The sequence below is a fragment of the Nicotiana tabacum genome, chromosome 22 (assembly GCF_000715075.1).
Source record: "Nicotiana tabacum cultivar K326 chromosome 22, ASM71507v2, whole genome shotgun sequence".
Classification (NCBI taxonomy): domain Eukaryota; kingdom Viridiplantae; phylum Streptophyta; class Magnoliopsida; order Solanales; family Solanaceae; genus Nicotiana; species Nicotiana tabacum.
The window spans coordinates 108,013,131-108,033,669 of NC_134101.1; the positions used below are offsets into that span (position 1 = coordinate 108,013,131).

At 37.5% G+C, this 20,539-nt stretch overlaps 1 protein-coding gene across 1 annotated transcript; it reads right to left on the reverse strand.

The window, feature by feature from the left end:
- Positions 1-92: 92 nt before the first annotated feature.
- LOC107759285 (uncharacterized) lies at positions 93-20,297 on the reverse strand. The gene is made up of 10 exons (XM_016577172.2): positions 20,074-20,297; positions 19,082-19,232; positions 18,803-18,986; positions 16,635-16,705; positions 4,560-4,697; positions 4,232-4,323; positions 2,249-2,520; positions 1,406-1,491; positions 1,166-1,267; positions 93-606 (listed from the first exon to the last, which is right to left on the reverse strand). Exons 1-10 carry the CDS (start codon positions 20,151-20,153, stop codon positions 445-447), a joined length of 1,338 nt encoding a protein of 445 aa, XP_016432658.1. The 5' UTR covers positions 20,154-20,297; the 3' UTR covers positions 93-444.
- Positions 20,298-20,539: the final 242 nt, after the last annotated feature.

The following is a 20,539-nucleotide window of genomic DNA, read 5'->3' on the forward strand; positions in this document are numbered from 1 at the left end:
GATTGGATACCCACAACAACAAAAAAGAAATAATAGAACTAATTGAAGATGGAACAAGGAAGAAAAATAAAATAACTGGAAACTGATTAAGATGAGATTCCACGAAAGAAGGAACATGTGCGCGAGTGGGTGCGGAAGAGCCCCAAAAGAAACCAAAAATGTCACATTATTTGAAGTCATACACTGTAACCCTTTCAAGATTGCGGACTTGGTTTTCCTTACGTCTATATCTAGAGGGGGAAAACCCAAATAGGTCATAAACGGAAGAAGAACTAGATAAGTGATAACTATAAAACAACAACTAGGAAAGGCAACATATATGGCATACACATCTTACAAATCATAATACAGAAGAAAAGAAACAATTGGTAGTGAATGCAATAGCAGAATTAGGCGAGGAAAACCAACAATGGAAAATTGAACAAAAACAAAAAACCGGATACTTCAGCCAGCCAAGTGGCTGGGTGATCTGTTGAACATGGCATGCCACATGTAAGCTCTAGAAAGTACCATCTCAAGCTCTGAATGGCTCCAGTTATGAGTTGGAAGGTGCTGAAGGAACATAACCATCTCTTGGAATTCAAGCTTCAGCAGCTTATCTGACCACTGCACAATAAACACAACATTGAGCATATATACACAGCAAAGCTCCTTCAACATCAATTCTGGTCTAGTAAATATAACAGGCAAAGGAAGCTCTAAGATTCAGTTTGTGTATGGAAAATAATATTGGATTTAGAAAGGGTATGAAGAACTACTGAGACTTAATAACACTCTGGTCAAAAGAAAAAGAGGTTTTGGGTCAGTGACTGGAATACTGTGTAACAATACCCATGATAGATTCTTTGTTTGCATTGTCTTAATATGTCAAGGGGTGTCTATAACTTATAATATTACTTGAACCCTGTTTCCTTCAATTCAATATTTACCAATCCATTCTGGACTTGTCTAACAAACCTTTCTTTCTAAATTAAGGTAAAAGAGAGTGTTTGTGCTAGTGTGTTTTTTCTGTAAAAATGCCAATAAGATTCAAAACCACTCAGTTCTGGGAAAAATGCCAATAAGATTCAAAACCACTCAGTTCTGGGAAAACATTTTCCTTCATACCAAACACACCATCAATGTCATCAGATAAATCTCAAGCAGATATTAAGAGAAATCTTACTGTGAGCAGAAAGCTTGCAGCAATATATACAAGAAAATCTGGCAGCGCATCACCTTCTGCAAGATATGTATCCCACAATCGAGAAACAAGATGGAAAGGGATCTGCAAGAATAGATTGATTAGGTCACTGTCTTAAGGTATTCTTTACTATGACAACTAAAAAGGGCTTTATCAACGATGCAGAACTTAGAAAAAGGATGGGGAAAAAAAAATTAATATGATAAAGGCAGAAAAACAAACCTCGCGTATCAAGAGACAATTGAACCAGCGAAAAGCAAACTGGAGAAACTCAAGCCCTTGCTCTTCCATGTGTGTTGACACAGGTTCTATTAAATGGGAAGGAACCAAATATCAAAATTATTATAACACGTCATGTGAAAATTCTGAAAGAATATATATATGTATATATATATATATATATATATATATATATATAGACAGGACGGAGAGAACAGTAATTATGCTGCCATTTCTTAGCCACCCTACTTTCGGTTCTCGTACTTTGTTACCTCAAAAACCACAGTTTAACCATGGTTAACCTCTAACAATTCGGAAGCAAATTAGGGTTTTCTTACACTTAATGAAATTTAACATTTTCTACTAATTAGTCTTGTAATGTGTTTCTTTTTTTTTTTGAGAATGGTAACATAAAACTTGTAATGTGTCTTTACCATGTCCAAATGTTAACGTGATTCAAGTTCCAATTATCAAAAGACAATCTCAGCCACCTCCATCAACAAATTATAGAAAATACCTACATGTGTAACCCATTGAAACCAATACAGAACAATTTTAGCTGGCCAAGACAAATTGAATGAAATAAATACTGGTTCCAACAGTATAACACCCACATAATGATGCCAATCATAGAGGTACGCGCCCTTTTTCATACGGTCATAGAAAGTTAACTCATTCACAACATAAATAAACATATAATATGCTGAACAAAAATTTGCTTAACCTTTAAAATAAATCACTGTTTCACAAATAGGAAACCAGTACTGTTTGACACCAAATTCCAGATTTTTTGTATTATGCAGTAGTTAAAGAAAACAAATAAAGTAGAAACCACTAGGATATTACCATCTATCCGTCTAACCAACTCCTTTAGCTTAAACACAAGGCGCTGGATTCCTGGTTGAGCAAATGTGTAATGGTCTTGCATCCCATCAAGCAATTTTGATAGACACCAATAACAGTCAGCTTCTATGTTAGATATTTTCTCAGAAGGCAGATCAGACATCATCCATTTGTCAATGCTTCCTTCTAAGTGTTCTGACAAGAAAACAACTAAGAATGGTGTTGCAAGATCATTTATTCCCTGCACATATCCACTCGCAGGGTGCCGGATGGCCCTAGAAAGGAAAACGTTAAATCACCAACATATGAGAGAGCATCCAAAACACCAACATGAGCAATTAATAAAGGTTAACGGATGCCCATGCATCTTCTATTCTCTAAGTTTTATTTTCTGGACACCCTTAAGGGGATGGCTACTACGGCCTAGGGGTGTGCATTCCGGTTTTTTTATTTTTTTTACTTTATTTGGATCCACTTTTCCAGTTTTCCATTTTCGCAATCCAGATAGGGGTTGATCTGTGTTTTATTTCTGCCAAGCTTCCGGTAGCGAGAGCACGACCACTTATACCGATTTACTTGATACTTATCCCCTATTGCATTGAATCAATAAAAAAAGAGGTCAGTGCTACAGCCATCTATTGTTTGATCCAATATTGAACGGGGATGAGTAATCCAATCAAAACCAAAATAAATTCGGTTTGGGCTTTATTTCTCTCTTTTCGATTTGGTTTGGTTTGGGTTATTGGATTTCTCTTTAATTGCTGTAATCATTAATTTTTATTTGGTTATAAGAATGAGCAAGGTATTGTACATAGCAAAATCTTAGTGTGCTACTTGGTGTACAAATCAGTAACTATAAAGAAGAGGAGATCATAAATTTCTCATAATTCTTTTTCTTTCCATACATACACATACTTGTCGAGATGTACGTGCTTTCTGAAAAAAAGAGATAAGCTCATGAAACAACAAAAATTGTGAGTTCACTTAAAAGAACTCTCTGATGGGAGAGACATCCTTAATATTAATCAAGCTAACTCATAAAATGAAAGTCACCTTATACTCTGAAATGATCGTTTGAAAAACTTGAAACCATTTTTCACACTCTCAGAAAATGTCAAACATAGCAAACATATAAATAAATAAATAAATAAATAAATAAGGATATAATCATGGTAGTTGATTAAAAATTACAAACAAATTAAGTAGATCTTATCTGAAAATCCATTTACATTATCTTCTGCCAACTGACATACTGTGGCACCAAACGTTGAGTATATTGTAGTTGCAAAAGTAAGAAAACTGAAAGACTGAAAGATGGGAACTAGGAAAGAAGAGTTCAAGCTTAAGACAAGCAAATCCCGAAATTTTAAAAAACATAAGATATTTAAGTGCAAAATAAAAATTTAAAAAAAGTATATATTAGTAATTCAAGTTTTTGCTTTTTTCAATTTTTATTTTCAAAAATACGTATTCAAACCGAAACCAACAATCATAAATTTTTATCTAAGACCAAAAAATAAAAAATAAAGGAAAACCAAAATATTTGCTTTGCTTTGGTTCTTCCGTTTAAACCGAATAATGCACATCCCGAATGGCTACTACCAATTTCGACCATGCCAACAGCCCATTACAACCCAATCATTGCTTTCTCATCTAGTTCCACATCTTAACTAAAGAAATGAATGTAATATTTTCTTTACTCTTCCCTTTGTAGAGAAACTTTGGATTCAAGGAGAATGTTACAGATAACAAATACAGAGAAGTAGCCTAGCTCAAGTGGCAAAGGGTGGTGGATTTGTGTCTTAGGTCATAGGTTCAAGCCCCCACACCATGCAAAAGCAAAGCCTGGTATTTAAGTGGAGAAGGGTAGAGGGGCGGGCCCATTATCCACCGAGTTTCGAAGGTTGCTGTTGGTCCAAAGGATCGGCCCCAGACGGATTTCTCGGTCATCAAAAAAAAAAATACAGACAAGTAGAAATAGTTTACCAAATGTAGAGTATGCGCTCCAGGGATTTCTGAACTTGTGCTTGTTGGAAAAAAGAAACATCAGGCACCGTTCTAGGGCAGTCAACAGCAATCTAATAGCACAAGAGAAGCAATAGTTATATGATTGATGAGATCCGGAAAGTGAGGCATAAAAAAGATCAAAACAGACAACCCAACAGCATCTATAAGGGGTTGAGGGCTAGCTCACTTGGTGAGCTCCCTGCCTTCCACATTAAAGGTGGAGGGTTCAAACCACATCAGTAGCATAGCTTCCCCTTACCCTTTCCCCCTCCCCCCATGTAATAAAAAAGAACAGCATCCATAATACCTGCCGAAGCATGTTGATCTCTTCATCTGTGCGCTCAATATCTGAAATGTCATAGTACTGAGCAACACAATCAAGATAATCTAGACGCTTTCTTCTCAGAACTCCCTCCCTTCTATCTGAATTAGGGGGTGCATATCCCTGTTCTCAGCTCATTATTTAAATTTCATAAAAAGCAACAAACTATGTCTAATAAGAAAACCCGCAATCTAGTTTGGCAGGTTTTGTAAACAATGTAGGAAGCAAGCAAACTTGTGTACAGGAATATTAGCAAACTGAAGCAGAGACCTACTGATTAGCGAGCTCTGGCTAAAAGGTCAATTTCAACAAAATAAGTTCACAGGATAGGGGGTGCATATCCCTGTTGTCAGTTCATTATTTAAATTTCATAAAAAGCAACAAACTATGTCTAATAAGAAAACCCGCAATCTAGTTTGGCAGGTTTTGTAAAACAATGTAAGAAGCAAGCAAACCTGTGTACAGGAATATTAGCAAACTGAAGCAGAGATCTAGTTATTAGCGAGCTCTGGCTAAAAGGCCAATTTCAACAAAAGAAGTTCACAGGATAGGCTAATATATCCCCAAATAAATACCAAAACCAACAATTACTATTATCAGAATTCATATTTTAAACAGCGCTGCATGAAATGCTTCATATACAAGATTCTTTTAAGTACTTCTACAGGTTAACCAGAGATTACTAATATCAAAAAAATTATACAACGGCACTGCATGAAACGCTTCTTTTTTTTTAACTGAGAAATCCTAAAGGGCCAATGGCGCACGTTCGAAGCTCAGTGGATGATAGGCCCCTACCTCTACCCTTCTCTTAAATACCAGACTTCTTCTTTTTTGAGATTGATAAATACCAGACTTTTATTTGCAGCATGGTTTGAATCTGTGACAGCGCCTAACCCACACATCACATTGTACTCTTACCACTAGACCAAAGCCTTGGGAACCACTGCATGAAATGCTTCATATACAAACATCTTTCAAAAACTCTTTTTTATCAGCATAAAACATCTTTTAAGAACTTCTATAGGTTGGTTGTATTCTTGAGTACCAGGACAAAGGAGAGTCTCAACTTCTAGAATCCAGTATATGACAGAACAACAAGTATGCCTCAATCCAAACAAGTTGGGGTCGGCTATATCAATCCTCACTTCTTTATTTAAGCTCAACTTATATTATCATCATACCAAATAAAAGAAAATAAAAATAAATTTAATATATATATATATATATATATATATATATATATATATATATATATATATATAAGTAATAAGCTATATTCAATAAGCTATCTAACAGGTCTAAAACTTATTCTCAACTAGTAAATAGTACCTATATGTATCTTTTTCTTCCATTGTGTCTTATCTTTAATTAAGCTGCATTAATTCCAAGGAATTGTAGGTCTTACGAGACAACTTCCATTCATGTGATGTTACGTCTACCCAGTTTTAACACCTTCATTCACCATAGCTTCACACCCACTAACTGCTGCATCTGTAGGTCGACACAATACATGCACAAAGCATCTCAAGCGACCTTCTCTCATTTTGTCCTCAGTGCATGTTATTTGCACCTTCTAGCGAATGTAGTCATTTTAATCTGATTAGCATAGGCATCTTTGCAACACTCTTTTATTGGACATGTTGGATTTTAGTGGCCCAACATTCACTACCATATAACATTGACAGTCTTATAGTTGTTCTATAAAACTTACCTTTCACTTTGATAAGCATCTTTCTATCACATAACACCCTGGTATCACTTCTCCATTTCAACCATATTGTTATTAATCTTATGAGTAACATCTTCATCTATCATTTCATTCTCTTGAAATAACGAGCCTAGATACCTAAATTGCTTGCATATCGGCAGCGCAAATCCCTTCTAGTCTCACCTCAACTTTGTCCTTCTCATACTGACTAAACTTCCAATACATGTATTCAATCTTACTTCTATTTATTCTATAGCTTAGTCTCCGAGGCGCTTCTCCATATCTCAAGCTTTTGGTTGACACCCTCACTAGTTTTGTCAATTAACACAATGTCATCAACAAATAGTATACATCATCAGACCTCATCTTGTATTGTGTTGGTTAGCTCATCCACTACTAGGGTAAACAAGTAGGGGTTTAATGCTGATCCCTGGTTAGACACACTGTTATTGGGAACTCCTTTTTATCTCTTGCTACTATTTTCACGCTCTCCATCATACATATCATTTATAGCTTTATATATTAAATATAAATTCCTTTCTTCTCCATCACCCACCAAAGTACCTTTCACAATAGTTTATCCTTATCTTTATCTAAGTCAAGAACACCATTTGTAGGTCTTTCTTCCTTTCGCGAAAATTTCCATCAATCTCCATAGCAGGAATATAGCCTCCGTATAAATTCAAATGTTGTAGTGCTGGACCAGGGAGGGTCTACGCAAGAAGGCTCAAAAGACCTGGAACATTGTTCCTCAAGTTATCAGGTGGTCTGTCTGCCTTAAACTTAATTGCATTTTGATGATCGCTTTTTGGTGCAAACTTGTTTTTGTACCAGATGTAGATGATATTTTAAACGCAATTGCTAATTTGCACAACCTGTAATTACGCCTTTTGCACTGGCTTAGTGCAAACATTCATATAATATATTATTTATCCCTGGAAAAAAAATCCAATCTAGCTCTCTGTCACTCTTGTGTGTTCCTAAGTCTAAGCTCTATCACTTTTTCCAAGAATTTCATCGTATGACTCATGAGTTTAATGCCACGATAGTTCACACAACTTTCAATATCTCCTTTGTTTTTATAATTTGGAATCAGGGTACAGGGTACTCTTCCTCCATGGGCATCCTACAACTTCTTAGTATAACATTGAATAACTTGGTGAGTCATTCTACTCCAACCTCTTCAAGACACTTTCACACCTTTATAGGGATACTATCTGGACCACAAACTTTTCTAATTTTCACATTTTATGGCGTCCTTTACCTCTATCGGCTTAATTAAACGAGTGTAGCTAAAGTTCTATCTACACAGACACGTGGATGTCTAAAATGTTATTCTCTTGGTTCGAGTTGAACAATAGATCAAAATAGCCTCTTCATCTCTCCGTGATCTCATTATTTTCGGTAAATATTTTTTGAGAATCGTGATGACCCAAAAGGGTCATCTCGTGTCTTAGAACCCAATCCGGGGGTTCCGAGGCCTTCAAGACCTCATTTTCTTTCTCCTTGATTTGCGTGCGCAGTCCGGACGCGCTTTCCGAAAGCCCTTATGTGAAAATTTGAGAAAAAAGCCAATTTTGCCTTTAAATTTGAATTTAAGTTGACTTCCATCAACATTTTGGGTAAATGGACCCGAACCCGTATAGAAAAATATGGGACTTGGGCGTATGCCCGGAATCGAATTTCGAGGTCCCTAGCCCGAGAAATGAATTTTTGAAGAAAATTGTTTAACTGAAAAATATAAGAAGTTTGGAAATTGAATAACGATTGAATATGATGGTATCGGGCCCGTATTTTAGTTCTGGAGCCCGGTACAGGTTTAATGTGGTATTTATGTTGTGTCTGTAAAATTTGATAAGAAACGGAATTCATATGACGTGATTCGGACCCTCAGTTGTGAAAATGGAAACTTTAAGAGTTCTTGAGATTTTCCTTGATTTTGATGCTAAACTCATAGTTCTAGGTGTTATTTTGGCGATTTGATCGCAGGAATAAGTCCGTATGACTTTTTTTGGCTTGTGTGCATGTTTGGTTTGGAGTCTCGAGGGCTCGGGTGAGTTTCGGATAGGTTTCGGGATGTTTTGGACTTAAGGATTTCTGTTGTATTGCCGCTTCTGGTGTTCTGATACTTTGCTCTTCGCGTCCGCGAAGGAACCCTCGCGAACGCGAAGAGTAACTTAGTCTGGGGGAAATTTCCTTCTACGCGAACGCGAGGCACAGGTCGCGAACGCGGAGTGTTGGGGGCCATTACCCTACGCGACCTGGCTATCGCGAACGCGAAGGCCATTTTGGCAGGGACCTGGGGAAGGGGAAATACTCTACGCGAACGCGACGAATGGCTCGCGAACGCGAAGGTCAGGGGGTGAACCTTCGCGAACGCGTTCAGTATCTCGCGAACGCGAAGGCTCTTCTAGCCAATGCTTCGCGAACGCGAAGAAGACCTGTCCACCGAATTTAAAACAGAACCTAAGTCGGGAAAAGGCCATAATTTCATATCTTCTTCCATAGAAACCAACCTTGGGCAATTTTTGAAGAGGGATTTCAACACCAAATCCTAAGTTTGTGTTCTTAAACTCATTTCTTTCATTTTCCATCAACACCCATTAGATTTCTAGGCCTAAATCTTGTTCTTTAAGGGTAGAAATTAGGGATTTTAGAAGAATTGGGGATTTTACAAATTTGGGGATTTAGACCTCGATTTGGGGTTGGATTCCGAAACTAATTGCATATTCGGGCTCGTGGGTGAACGGGTAATCGGATTTTGGTCCGAATCTCGAGTTTTTGACCAAGCGGGTCTGAGGTCGATTTTTGACTTTTTGGGAAAAATGATAGAAAACCTATAATTAAGCATTGGAGTTGAATTCTTTAGCATTTATTGATGTTAAGTTAATTATAGCTAGATACAAGTGAATTGGAAGTGGAATCTAAAGGGAAAGCGGTATTTGAGGCTTGAGTTTGGCCGTGGAATCCGAGGTAAGTGTTTGGCCTAACCTTAGCTTGAGGGAATAGGTGTTGTGTCTTATTTACTACGTGTTAGTGTTGCGTACGACATATAGGTATGGTGACGAGTATCTATACATTGGTGTCGAGCATGCCCGTGAGTCTTACACTGTGACTGTTGTGATTCTTATTATGTACTATTATGCTTAAATTGATGATTATTCATGTTTGGCAAGACTTAATGGTATTTTCTTGGTATTTGACCATTGTTGAGTATTGACTCAAGTTGAGATTTATTTTGTGAAGTTAACTGTTGGAACTAGATTGGTTATAGTTGATTCCCTTGTCGGGATGTATTTGTTTCTATTATTGATTTCCTTGCCGGGATGTTATTGTTTCTACTGTTTGGGTGAGGAAAGAGTGATAAAGCACGAAGAGTGATGCTGTGCACATTTACATTTATATTGATACATATGGTGAAGAAGAGAGATAAAGCACGAAGGGTGATGCCGTGCACATTTATATTAATCATATGGTGGGGAAGAGTGATAAAGCACGAAGGGTGATGCCGTGCACATTTCTATTATTGATTGCATGGTGCGATTGAGAGTAAAAGCACGAAGGGTGATGTCGTGCATTTTCTGTTTGCTGTGTTCAATTGCTATTATCGGTTCAAGTATTTTAATTGTTTAAATTCCTTTACTGCTGTAATTCTTTATGTTAAAACCCCCATAGCATGTTCCCCCTTCCCGTACATTTCTGCTTAGTTTCTATTACTTGTTACTGTGTTATTATACTTCTTAACGGCACAGGTTTATGATGTCGTGTCTTAGCCTTGTCACTACTTCGCCGAGGTTAGGCTCGGCATTTACCAGTACATGAGGTCGGTTGTACTGATACTACACTCTGCACTTTTTGTGCAGATCCCGATATTGGGCCTTACGGATCGTAGTTCGAGGTTGCTGCCTTCAGTCCAATGGAGATCCGACGTAGTCTTTTAGGCGTCCGCAGGCCTTGGCATCCCCTTCTATCCTGCTTCTTTTCTGTTTTATCTATTTCTGAGACAGATTTGTATTTCTTTGTTCATACCACTATTTGTAGTATTCGTAGACAGTCCGTGAAATTGTGACACCAGCTCTGGGTGAAGTTTTATTATGGATTTCATATTAGTATTAAGTTAAACTGTTAAATTCTGTACTTCTGCAATTTGATTTCCACTGATTTTCTTATATCATCTGATAAATTATTAAAGATAAAGGAAAAAGGTAAAATAATCAGTAACGTTGGCTTGCCTAGCAGGTTCAATGTTAGGCGCCCTCACGGTCACGACGATGGGAAATTCGGATCGTGACAAGAATACACTTTAACTGGTTTAAATCCTTACATTTCTTCTCTCCTAGACGTGTCATGCTAGTTTAAACATTTTTTTTCTCCCTTTCCTGTGTCCCTTGATTTTAGTACAAGCCACTAGAGCTTCCTCTTGGACTTTACTAATAGTCTTTTAGCTTCCCTCTTAGATATCTTGTATTCTTCAAAGGCTTCTCCATCTTCTGCTTTTGGCAACTTCCTATAACATTTTCTTTTAGCTTTAGTAATTCTTTGTACCTCCTCATTCCACCACCAGGATTTCTGTGGTCGAAGTCCTAGACCTTTAGACATACCTAGCACTTCAGTTGCTACTTTTCGAATGCAACGTGACATTCCTTCCACAAGATGTCTATGTCTCCCTCTAAGTCTCGAGCTTCCTGCTCCCGTAGTTTTTCTTAAAACACTAATTGGTTAGCGCCTTTTAATGCCCACCACCTAGTTCGCGGTTGCTTGCAAGTCGTCTCATTTCCCACTCTACTCTAAAGCTTTACATCTAAGACTACTAATCTACGTTGCATGGTCATTGCTTCTCCTAGAATAACCTAACATGGCCACCAAATCAAACTATACATGACTATACGACTCCACAAAAACTAAACATTAAGTTCATGCATTTGATGCTACAAATGGGTAAAGCACTTATTACAGAATGAGATTATACAGTTGCATAGCTTGACATTGTGCATATGCCACAACCATCTTATCAGTAATAGCTCTGCCCACACTGAAATGATAGTGGAAGGCATGCCATCCTCATTAGAAGCATCAAACATCTGCAGAACAAGAGGGATTGCACTTGAAATGTACAGCTCACTGCCCCCTCTGTTTCAGTCTTTGGTGGCCCAATGTAGTGACATAAGATGGCCCATTCAGAAGTGAATCATTACTTTCAAATTTTGTCAGCTAGGATAAAATCATCAGAGTGCAAATCTAGCTTCAACACTCTTTCAACTTGTTCAACTTCTCTTCTTAAATAATTCATAGATGATTTTTACCTAGGTATCCTGGATTACAAATTATCTTGGTAGGGTAAGAAGTCTTATTCTAGGATAACCATCTCCGCGAATTCTCTGAGTTAGTATAGTTATGTGAATATATGTAATTAGTCCTAGTCCCGTATGTAATAGGAGTAGGTTATGTGTTATGTATACATATAAATAGAGCTCATTATAACATAGAATAAGAAGCAATAATATTTTCTCCCGTGCTTTCTCACATGGTATCAGAGAATTACTGAGAAAAGATCGTTGTGCGTCATTTCAGCAACATCCGGGTAGAAAGAACTAAGTCACCGTGCAATTTTTGGTGACCTAGGTGACTGATTTGCATCATCTCACGCTTGGTGAGTGTTGTCCACAAACCAATACCACCATTAGACTCGAAAAACTCCGGCGACCAAACCTCATTAAGATTCTTCGGCAACAGACACCCCACGCGCCTCCACGGGCCACCCAGATCTGTGATTCCACCGGCGCGTCTGTCCTACGACCGGCGCGTGCATGCTTCTCCGGTCATTTTTTTGCCGAGCTTCTTCAGGACAACCTGTTCGCACCGCAATTCCGAGTTCACCAGTATTGTTTCCGACAGATTCCGACAACTTTGGAATTTTTCGATGTAAACGGTGTTTTTCGGCATAAAATAGAGTTATTTTTCTCTGTTGTGAACAGTGTTTTCCCAGATATTTCTTCAGTTTTCTAGGAGTAATTGATTTCCACTATATTCAAGTTAACCCTACAACTTTTAGTCAAGAATTTGAGAAATTAATTGTAGCGACATGGGATCCAATACTATGAATAGTTGGATGGTTTTTCTACCGGATTATATTGAGTTCATTCAGTACAAAGCACGTAAACAGACATCTTCGGAGAAAGCTTCCGTTGTTCAAACATGTAATAGTATGACTTATGTCTCCAAATCTTCATCCTCCGATTCTTGGATCATCGATACAGGTGTATTTTATCATATTTTTGGTAACAAATCTCTTTTCACTAGTATTTCATATTCTCAATCTCTTCCAACAGTCACAATGGCCAATGAGTCTCAAGCCATGTCAGTTGCAATAGGTCAAACAAGTCCACTTCCTTCTTACATTTAGATTCAGTTCTTTATGTTCTCAGTAGTCCTTTTAATCCATAGCCGTTAGTCGCTTAGCCAAATCACTTAAATACGCTGTTTTATTTCTTGATGAACTTGTTTTTATATAGGAACGTAGTACGGGGCAGATCATTGATACCAGGCGTGAATCAAATGGACTTTATTGCCTTATCCTTGCTAAATCGCATGGACTCACATCTTGTCTTCCTTCAACAACTTGTCTTGTTACTAATTCACTAGATTTATTACATAAACGGTTGAGACATCCCAGTTTGTCAAAACTTCATAATATGGTACTTAGCTTATCTCACTTGTCCACTCTAGAGTGTGAGTCATGTCAGCTCAGTAAGCATACTCGCTCCAATTTCCCTCGGCGTCCCGATAATCGAGCGGAGTCACCTTTCACTTTAGTCCATTCAAATGTTTGGGGTCCTAGTCGGGTTAGTTCTATCTTGGGATTCCGCTACTTTGTCAGTTTCATCAATGATGATTCCAGGTGCACTTGGATATTTTTGATGGAAAATCGATTTGGGTTGTTTTCTATTTTTCAGACCTTCCACGCTGAAATTCAAAATCAATTCGGGGCTTCTATCCGCACATTTCGTAGTGATAATGCCCTAGAGTATTTGTCTTCCCTATTTCAGCAGTTTATGAACTCTCATGGAATCATTCATCAAACATCTTGTGCGTACACATCTCAACAAAATGGGGTAGCTGAGAGAAAAAATAGGCATCTCATTGAGACTGCTCGCACACTTCTCATTGAGTCTCATGTTCCATAGCGTTTTTGGGGCGATGCAGTTCTCACAGCTTGTTATTTGATTAATCGGATGCCTTCATCTCCCTTCCAGAATCAGATTTCGCATTCAATATTGTTTCCCCAATCACCCTTATACTTTGTTCCCCCTCGTGTTTTTGGGAGCACATGTGTCGTTCATAACTTAGTCTCTTAAAAAGATAAGTTAGCTCCTCGTGCTCTCAAGTGTGTCTTCCTTGGTTATTCTCGTATTCAGAAGGGATATAGTTGTTAGTCACCTGATCTTCGTAGGTGTAAGGTTTTGGTAGATTCATAGTAAACATAAGAGATCTTGTCACTTCTAACAAATGCTTATTTTTCCTTTCAGCAACCCCATTTTGTGCACTAGTATAAGGGTAACTAGTTTGGTGGATTATCCCATAAGACTCCAAATAAGCACCAAAATATTTGTCCATGCATTCTGTGCCATTGTCAATTCGCAAGATTTTTACCTTAGCCTCAAATTGGGTACAAATCATCTTATGAAATGACTGAAAATAGGAGAAAACTACACTTTTGGCTTTTAACAAATACACCCAAGTTATCCTAGTGCAACAATCAATGAAAATAACAAATCATCGACTACCCAACAAAGAAACTGTTTGAGTAGGACCCCATACATTAGAATGAATAGTTGAAAAAGGAGTTGTACTTTTATTATCACTTAAAGGATAAGAGTTCCTTGTATGCTTGGCAAATTTTCAAGCATCGTAAAACAAAGATTCAAACTCAGTTCTGGAAAAAACAAACTAGGATATAACTTCTTTAAAACAAAAAATGATGGATGCCTCAACCGTTTATGTCATTGTATTAGTTCTTGGTTGACATCCTTATTTCCTCCAAAAAAGGCCCGACCAAAGTCTCGAGTTCCATGAATCCAATATTAGTCATCATGCAATCTACCACTGCTAATCTTCTTCCTTATTTGAAGATCCTAAAAAACACAATGATCAGGAAAGAACTCAACACTATAATCTAGTCTTTTGGTGATGGCGCTAACAGGTTAACAGGAAACTCAGGCCATGGAGAATGGATGATAATATAATATCAAGTGTACAGACAACAGAACTTGTTCTAGAGACAGGAGTTAGGGAGCCATTGGCTATTCTGATATAATCCCCTTTGGGAATAGAGAGTAGTTTTGGAAGTATTTACAAGAGCCTGTCATATGTCTATTCACACCATAATCAATAATCTAAGAATTAAGGTGAGCATTAAAGGCAATACATGACTACACGTAATTGGAAGTGGAAACATTAGAAGAATCAAGTTTGTTCAGGAGACGATGAAGATGCTGAACTTCGTCTGAAGCCAAAGCTTCTCCAAAAGCAATTTCCTTGGATGTCTCCACATTTTCTGATATTAGCTTGAACCCTTGATGGATTTACACGTTTTTTTCCCCGAACTCTAGTTGGTCTACCATGCAGTTTCCAGCATGTCTCATTTGTATGCCTTGGCTTTCCACAATAATCACAGTGCATGTGATCTTTATCAGAAGTGATTACCCTTGGTTGCTCATGAGACATAGTAAACCCAGACTTCTAGGTTGGTGCTGAATAAGAGGGTGTTTGAATTGGCTTTTAAAAAATAGCTTATAAGCTAAAAGCCATAAGTTGTAATACCCAACTTTTGGCTTTTGGCTTATTTTTGTACTTCCATGCCTAAAAGTAAGTGCTTTTAAGCACTTTATTATTGTCAAACACCACAAAACTAGAAAAGTGCTTAAAAGCCAATAAGCATTTAAAATAAGTCAATCCAAACACTCTCTAAAGCAGGACCCCTCGTCGACTCTTTTCCTGTTGAACATAAGAGTATGCATCCTCAAAAGAAGGAAAAGGAATTTTACCGAGAACTTGAACCATGGTCTGATCATACTCTTGGTTCAAACCGGCCAGAAAATCATAGACCATTTCCTTTACAACAAATTGTTGAAAGAGAACTGCATCATTAGTACACTTCGTTTGGAGATCCTGATAGTCAATTTCCTACCATAACCCACTTAATTCGGAATAGTAATCAATGATAGTCAACTCACATTGCCCAGTAGCATGAATTTTATTTCGACTCTCAAAGATCTGGGCATCATTTCCCTTGCGAGAGTAAGTGCGCCTAGTTGAATTCCAGATCTTTTTAGTGGTATCAAGCAATAAATATCGCTTAGAGATTCGGGGGTGCATAGTGTTCAAAAGCCATGTCATAACATGGGAATTTTCAGAATCTCATTGACATAGTTAAGGTCAATAATAGCAAGTGCTTTCTTTCTCTAGTAATATACCCAAGTAACTTTCTAGACTTAATAAAAAGTAAACAAGATCTTGACCAAGAAAGATACGTACCAGCCCCATCCAATTTAACAGCACTAATTTGAGACATAGAATTATTATCTGTTTTTGTATCACCAATAGTTTGAACAAATAATAATCCTTAGTGTCAACAAACCGAATAGGGATATTCAGAAATATAGACATTAACTTCTAGAGATAGAATATGCCTGATCTTGTCGGAAAAACCCATCGAAAAACTAGTCGGAATCTGCCGAAACTTAGATGGGAAGGGTCGGAATAGGCCTGTGACCCGAGATCTGAAAAAATTTCCTGAAAAAGTCGTTGCAAAACTGCAGATCTGACCAGAAAGCTAACTGCCACACCGGAACCCTAAGTCTCTTTGATAAAAACGGAACCCTAGTATTGCGAGGGAGATAACTCACATCAAAAAGGCAGCAATGACTCTAATACCATGTAAATTTGAAAAGATGAAAAGGCTTTTTTATGTTTCTTACATCCCTAAGCAAAAGTATTTATACACAAGGTCCTAGGACTATTTTAAGAAGGAAAATAAATTACAATCAATCAGAATAAAATCAAATCTCAATCAGAATCAAATCAAATTTTCCCTAATAATTAAGCCAATCAACACTGTGATATAAGGAAGAGTTGACGGAAGGAGTTGAAGATTTTTGTCAGCTACTAGATTACATTTCTAGTTGTGGGCCCCTCAAGATCATACCCCTTTTTTATCTTTGTTCTTTTTTTCTTTTTTCTTTCTTTATTTCTTGTATTTCGGCATCTCCTTGATCCCATGTTAATATATAGTTCCTCCTCTCTACTGACCTAAAATGTTTCCAGAAAAATAAAGTTAATTAGACCCATACCAAAAGAAGCCTCCATATGTTGGGTCGCAAATATGACGGGACACCATTCCAAGCTAATTCGCGCAATTTTTCTGCAAGAGAAGTTGGGAAGTACATAAAGAAGAAAATGCAACAATCAGACCGGTAATAGCATTGAGAATTAACAAAATAGCTTTCCAAGTTGTAAGTTGTAACAAACAATAGCTACTAAATCTTCAAATCTATACAAGTCATCATGAAGGAAGAAAGATCAAACCCCGTGTGAGATCAAACCAGAAACAGTAATTTTGGTTATGATATGCGTAGAACTATCTCTCTTAGTCTGAACATTAGCTAGTGAAAATTCACAAAGCCCGTGAGACTAAAGAATGGAAGCCAAAGAAATCATCACCTTTGTGATCAACGTGCCAAAGGATATGCCAATGATAGTATTTAAAGTGGCAGGGAGGGATGTACAAATAGGCCATTACGACAATTTCGAGCCTCCAAAAGGCTTATCCTTGGCTGGAGATCAAAGCTTTTCTTTAGGTATTGTAAGAATTTCAAGTAAGCGTACAATGAGCCGCTCAAAATCTTGATGCAAATGAACCTGCCCTTTCCATCAGCAGCAGGTATCAGGTAACTCTATCCACCAAGGCTTGGATAGATGGGGAAAAATCACCTAGTATTTTTTGCCTCCGCTGGGATTTGAACTTGAGACCTCATGGTTTTCACCCACTTCATTGACTACTAGGCCACACCCTTGCGTGCATACTAGTTTATTGTCTTTCTTTAAGTTATACTTTTCAACTGTCCCAATCTATTATTATAAAAAAGTTCTAATTTCAAGGATATCAAGATTAGTTAGCGCTTCATCAAACATTTTTCTTTCATGGGTAACAGGTACTTTATATTCATGAGCATTTGCTGTAATTTTTGATAGACCATAAATTACTTTTGGCAGGTTACATACTAGTTTCTAGTTCTTTTTCTTTCCTACTGGGTAGGTGTCTTAGTGGAGTGCCTGTCAAAATGTTCGTATTGAAGTCGTAAGGCCAAGTGAAACCTTTATCTAGTATTACCAGTTTTTTCTTTTAATTTGTAACTTCTGAAGACTTGTAGTTGTTGTTAAACATTGCATGATGGATTTTCTCCTAGTCTTTTACTTAATCCTGAGAGTCAACTGATAATGAAGTTCCGAGCGGCTCAAACTTTCTATCTTCTTCAGATTTAAGCTGCATCACCTAATTCCGTTCCCCCATCTCAACAAGGTGCGGTGAACGGGAACATTTTCCTGCATCTATTCATTTCCAGGAACAAAGGAAGCATATTAATTTAAGCATTACATCCCAAGCATACTAATTTAAGCATTACATCCCCTACCCTGAACTTTAAACCCAATTGCAGAGAGATCATAGGGATATAAGGAAATTCTCCTCTCAAAGACTATTGTAGGCGAAACTAGAATTTCAACTCTCACACAGCATCATCAAGATGCTCTACAAACACTCCAAGAGCATTTTCAGCTTTCTCGTATTTTCTTTTTTCATTGAGGTCTAGAAACAGTATAAGTCGCATTATTACAGTTTTGTGCATCTACACTACATAAATGTTCCTTTGAATTAGTTATAGGTGTTAAGTCTTAAGCTCATTTGTTACACGTTTGGTGGATCGGGAAAGGTACCAAGCATCTACAATGCATTTGCAACCATACTTTATGAGTTCTTAGGGGACCTATGTCAAGGATTGTCAAACCCGGAGCATACTTGAAACAAATGAAAAAAAAAAGAATAAGGGGGAGGGAGAGGGTCAGGAAGGTTGACCGCCTTAAAGGGACTGCCTTTTCATGGTGAGAAAGGAAATTCTTCTCCCAATTTCTCAAAGAAATTAATAGTGAAAAGTTCAGGAGCAAATGCATGTAAAGGATACTCAATCCTTAACTAGTCAAACAAAAATCATCTTTTTAGGATCTTGGCACCCATAGGTTCCCAAATAATAAGCTCTCACCACTATATGCCAAATTTTGACAAGAGACGTTTGCTCAAGCGGTAAGCAACCTCCACCTCCAACCTTAAGGTTGAAGATTCGAGTCATCAAGGGAGCAAAGTTGGGAGCTCCTAGGTAGGGATAAACAAAATCATAAAACATATGCCAACTTATGCAAGAAAAGAATCATAGATGTTTATATAACCAAAAACATATCTTGGTACCTAGAATAACAGTTGGTGCTGATAATTCTTTGGTGAATTTCATTAGCCTAGCTGAATCAGTAGCTCTTGAGCCCATCGATGGCTTCTGTACTTCGTCGGACGTGTGTTCTGAATTTGACGTGGACGATTTTGACTGGCTAGCGGATGAGCTAGCATTCAGATTGCTTCTCTTTTGCAGCTCATCCTGATATACAAAGAAAAGAGCTTACGTATGCTGATACATATAAGCAATAGATATACCACAAATCCCAGTACACTGAATGTCAGCACCGGTCATACCTCAAAAGATCCATCTGTCTGTTGGCTTGGTCCCGTCTCACTATCTCTTAGACTGCCATGATTATCCGGAGACCTCACTGTTGAGTTATCCACTGGGTCTGACCTCCGTGTAATCAGTACTTTGCCAGGGAAACTGCGTCCCTTTAACAACCTGCATCACATCATAGTTTTTGTGACTTGTTAAAAGTTAAAGCAAAAAAGAAGGTGTTCTGATTTAAAACGAATCAAACAAAGTAATCAACATCCTTGACTGTTAAATACCAACGATTATTATTTTAGAGGGTTTCTTCTTTAATCAGTAAAGATAATGATTTCAGATGGTGCTTCAGGGCCATAGCTATGAGACAAAGTTGCAACATGTTAACAAAAGAAGTCACTAGAATGGCAATATCCAATAAAAGGATAAGAAGCAATAAGTATGTGCAATGAAGTTCACATTCAGGGGCTAAGTTTGGGCTTCTTTCCTCAGCATTTCTTTTTGCTCAACTCTTCTAAAGCAAACTATTAAAATACTAATGAAACCAGAAATGGAGTTGTTAAATGTATCATTAAAAATTGTAACCATTAACTTCAAGAAATAAGTAAAAAGTCACTTTATATGCAAACAAGTATGCTGTTCATCTCCTACTGTTAGTTTATGCTGGAGCTAGCACCAATAGTGAAGAAACTAGGCAAGGTGCATAACCAAATTCCTCCATAGGCAAAAAAGAAGCAGAGCTTTTGGGCACTGATCAAAGGTTCAACTCTACCTAAGGATGCCTCATCTGTATACACCAATGTCTTGTCGCCCAACTTCATTTCTAATCACAAATCCACCATTCAGATTACAAAATACGCCTACTCGTTCACTGATCAGACACTCTCCAAGTCCAATTGATCATAGATAACTTTGAATTCCCTCATTTAAAATGATAGGGGGGAAAAAACTGGAAATCTAAGCGGTGGGTTTATGAGAATTATATAGATCTGAATAAATAACAGGGATCAATTACCCTTGAACATTTCTGAGTGTTTGGTTGAATCTTGAATCAACAGTAGCACTCCTTGGATCTTCCTCCCTGTCGCTCCTCATGGTTTAATTGTTATCACTTGCCTGAGAAGCTCTCGAAACTTTGCTTTCAATGTTAAGTGTTAAAGTCTGTTACGAGGAGTACAATTGATGACGCCACAGAGATTTTTTTCTCCTGGCTCTTGCCTTAATATGGTACAGCTTCAACTGCGCATTAGTACAACTTCTTGATGCGTGTTTTGCTCTGGCATTAACCAAAGTTGCTCTCTCCACATACTTTGACCATTTTAGGAAACTGGGCGCCATCTTCTTCTTTTTTTTTTTTTTTGGGGGGGTAAATTTCGACAATATATAAATTTAAGAAAATAAAAAGCAAATGTTTGTAGCTGTGGGATTAATTAAAAACTAAAAAGAAATGATCTTAGAACATAGTTATTCTACATTTTAAA